General features: G+C 29.8%; 1 protein-coding gene across 2 annotated transcripts; it reads right to left on the bottom strand.

Moving 5' to 3' along the window:
- Positions 1-1,133: 1,133 nt before the first annotated feature.
- Positions 1,134-3,203, bottom strand: LOC126677820 (uncharacterized). Of its 2 annotated transcripts, none has more exons than XM_050372616.2 (4): positions 2,784-3,203; positions 2,251-2,361; positions 2,036-2,116; positions 1,134-1,504 (listed from the first exon to the last, which is right to left on the bottom strand). In XM_050372616.2, exons 1-4 carry the CDS (start codon positions 3,033-3,035, stop codon positions 1,421-1,423), a joined length of 528 nt encoding a protein of 175 aa, XP_050228573.1. In that variant the 5' UTR covers positions 3,036-3,203; the 3' UTR covers positions 1,134-1,420. The 2 variants fall into 2 exon arrangements, with proteins under 2 accessions (XP_050228573.1, XP_050228574.1); XM_050372617.2 differs by having other exon boundaries at positions 1,134-1,495; positions 2,784-3,202.
- Between the last annotated feature and the right edge of the window lie 836 nt (positions 3,204-4,039).

The raw sequence follows: 4,039 nt of genomic DNA on the forward strand, positions 1-4,039 counted from the left end.
TAATTTTTAGAGCATGCATAGACTTATTCCCCATTTTAACACTTCATTATTCAGTAATTACTTCATCTATGAATAAACAACAAGCTAGCCAAATTTTAGTAGTTGTATCAAGTCATATAGTGTTTTTTATTTTCTATTTTAGACCCTATATTCCAAGGTAGGACTCTGCTTCTTACATAATCGAACTGCTAAAAACAATATATTTAGTTCATTTATTATAAAACTTAAGAAATTTGATTCGGATCAGTTTCTTTTTAAGAAAATTGAAAAAAATATAAAAGAAAAATTTCATATTATAGATATATAATATATATTACTATAACTCGATCTAGATTAAAACATACCCTCTCTGTCCCATTTAAGAAAGGACATATTCTATTTTTATTTGTCCCACTTAACAAGGTCATATCGTGTTTTTTGTGCCAATTTATATGAATTTTAATTTTTAACCCCCTTTTCTCTTTCCATAATTAATGATTATTAGTCTATACACAAAATACAATACTATCATAAATAAGCGTAAAATAAAAAGACACTAGCAGTTAATACTTTCTTAATATATGTGAAAAAATCATTTATCCCTTCTTAAACGGGACGGAGGGAGTATAATACTAGTATACTTATTCCAAAATAATTTCAACTCAAGCTTCAATGAATTTAGAGTGAAACTCGATCTCGATAATGTTTCACATAATTAAAACTTGAATTACACTGTTCTCCACTTTTTCCATTATTGTTTTAACTCAAGGCGATTTAACAATCAAGAGCACATGCATGTAACTTGTGTGGTGAGTGTATTGCTGTCTTTGTCCTTGATTTCAATATTTTAATTCTGATAAAAAAAATACTAATATACATAATGTAAAGTATATATCACCAAAGGTAAAAATGCATATTTAGGTCCCTGTACTTGTACTATTTTTTATCCTTGCACTAATGCCAAAAACAGCATAAGTTCAGGTACCCAAACATGCATTTTGCCACCACCAAATTATAAAGTCCAACCCCAAAGTTTGGATAATTTGTCTCATTAGCCTTAATGGGCAGCATCTCTATTTCAAGAGATTGCTTGCAATACACAAACTTTTCCCAATTGGTTAAAACAATCATCAAATACAAAATGTACACAAAAATAAACCCCAAATCAACAAGAAGTAATTGAAATAGTAACAAAGTTGTGAACATAAGAGGAAATGAGAAGTGAGAAAATTTAGTTACAAACCTGTTTTATAGGGCATTTCCCCACACTCCTAAATCAACTAAAGACTCCATGAAAAACTAATTAAACAAACAAAGGATAGAATACACCAAACTGTAAAAAAGGTAAAAAGCACCCCAATCATATAACTATAGAAGTTACCTTAATATATCACACAAAACCTAATCAGTTTATCAGCACTACGAGGCTATATAATCTCGATCAGTGTATTGAATCTATGCTCTTGCTCAGCTCCTCCAGCTTCTTCAACCTCATCTTCTCACTTTCACTCACCAGCTGTTCATTCTCAAAAAACACAACAATAAATACAAATTTCTATTAGACGTTTGCACTAAATAAACACGCATGCTTAGTGAAAAAACAGAAGTGTTGTAGTTCATCTTGTCGTCTAGTTTAACATATGCAATAGCCTACGCAGCACGGAAATGGAAACACTAATATAGGAAACGACAAAACATATAAACGGAGAAACAACATTTATGTGTAGTTTATAAATATAGAGTTACGGAGTTTTAGAAACGTTACCACGCCAAAACAACGGACTGAAAAAGTTTCCGTTCAATACAAGTGAGAGCTAATAACCCCATTTCATGGGGCTATCTCAAGCGAAAGAAATGATATGACCTAGTTCTAACAAATAGACACAGACGAATATGGCATTATATAAATCTGTGCTCGAACATTTACGACTAGGCGAACATGTATGTGTTAGTAACGGCTAACTTGCGGGAAGCCCCAAATATATGTATACCTTTCACCACACATATGTCCTCAAACCTCTACCACTAGTTAATCAAAATTTTATGAGATATATACCTCCATCAATTTGGTAATGAGCTGTACTTTTTCCTTGTTCTTGTCATTGAAAGCTTCCAAAGCATCCTTGTATTCTTTCTCCTGTGATTAAAACACAAAATCCAAAACTCAGTGGTCCATTTCCTCATTTTTCCACACTGTAATTCAATAAATAAATTTGTTTCTGGGCTATTGACAAATATTTATCATGATTGACATGTCCCTGTAAGTTTTACCTTCTTCTGCACAGTATGGCCTAGAGGCTTCAATTCTTTGTTCACTGTATCTATCTTCTTTCTCACCACAGCCACCTCTTTCCTCATGGGATCTGCCATTCCTTCAAGCTCCTGGTAAATTTACAAAAATTAGTGTCAAACAAAATAGTAACTCATAACAAAAATTCTGAAGCTTACCCACTTCAAATCTAGCATGTTCAGACCATAACTGTGATTTTCAGGGTAAAATTACAAGTGGGTTTTGAACCATGAAAATAAACAAATTCTCTTAACACAAATTTTAAACATAAGAACCAAAAATGATAAAATCTGTCATTATTTACTTTATTTTAGAGGTGAATTTTGAAACCCTTTATTTTTCTGTAAGTTTAAGGCTGTTCAACAAAAAAAAATTCATTTCTGTTTTGTTCAGCTCATGAAATTTACACAGCATAAACAGGTAAAGCAAACCCTAAAAAAAACACAGCAAATCTACAAATCTATTAAAATACATAAATCTTCAAACATAAGAACCCTAAAGAAAAAAAGTATACCTCACGAATCATGGCCAAACGTTTGGTTTCTTCTTCAACACGGCCGAGCTGAGCTTGAACTTTGTCTCGAACTTCTAATTTCTTCCGTTCAATCTCTTCTTCTTTGGCTCGAAAATTAGAGAGAGCAGATTTAGACATCTCTTCGTCTTCTTTAGACATTTGGCTGCTAAAGCTTAGACTCCCTGAAGAATTTTGCACCATTAACTGGTTCTGAAGTGACTGTCCCTGCGCCTGATTCTCCATTTTTTGCATAGTGATTCTCTTCCAAAAACTTAAAATCTTACCCAGAAACCAAAATCCCCTTCTAGTTTCTTGAATTTCTCCTATCTTTTTTTTTTCTTCAGTTTATTTCTCTCTCTCTTTATTTCTTTTGCTTTTGCTTTGAATTTTTTCTTTTATTTGCTTTTGGAGTGGGAAGTGCTTATAAACAATGCTGGCTGGCTATATAAACAGTTGGTAGTGCCCATCAAGTTCTTTTTCTTTTCTTTATCCAATATAATTTGATTTTTTATAATTTTGTCTTTTTCTATTTAAATATCAGATTATGTCTTTTATTTTATTTAACTACTAGATTGAAAGTTGATTTTTTATTTGTTCTTTGAATTAATTTTAATATAAAGATAAATAAATGAGATTTTATATAATTTTATGATACTGGTTTATTTATTTTAGATTTTAAAATTTTTCTTACTTTGTACAACTAAAATAAATATTTTTCAAATAAAACTAAAAATATAGAATAGTGAAATTCACTAATTTATTATATTTCATAAAACTGAAAACACTAATTAATCAATTGGAGTATTAATTAATTATTGGTTAAATAATGTTTGAGAATTGCAATCTCTAATGAATCAATTCACATGTTTGTGGGTTTTTATCATAATAACTGTTGAGAGGTGTTCATGTGAAATTATCTATTTGTAATTGTACATAGCAGTTTGTTTTACTAACAAAATTAGTGCAAATAATTAAATGGATTTTCTTTCCTAAAGTTATTCTTTTACAATTCATTTTATGATTAGCCATTATAAAATTTAATAATTTATACGATTAGCAATTACTAAAATTCGATAATTATTCGATAATTTTAAATTTGCAGACTAACAGTTCAATACAAACATTTAAGATTCTTATTAATGACACTAAGATGTTTTTGTTTTTAAAATTAAAAATAATATTTTTTGATTCCGATTAATAAAAGACATAAACGTTCATATATAAATTAAAAAGACAATAATTTTTTTAACCTCCAT

This window comes from Mercurialis annua, linkage group LG4 (genome assembly GCF_937616625.2).
Source record: "Mercurialis annua linkage group LG4, ddMerAnnu1.2, whole genome shotgun sequence".
In the NCBI taxonomy this organism is placed as follows: domain Eukaryota; kingdom Viridiplantae; phylum Streptophyta; class Magnoliopsida; order Malpighiales; family Euphorbiaceae; genus Mercurialis; species Mercurialis annua.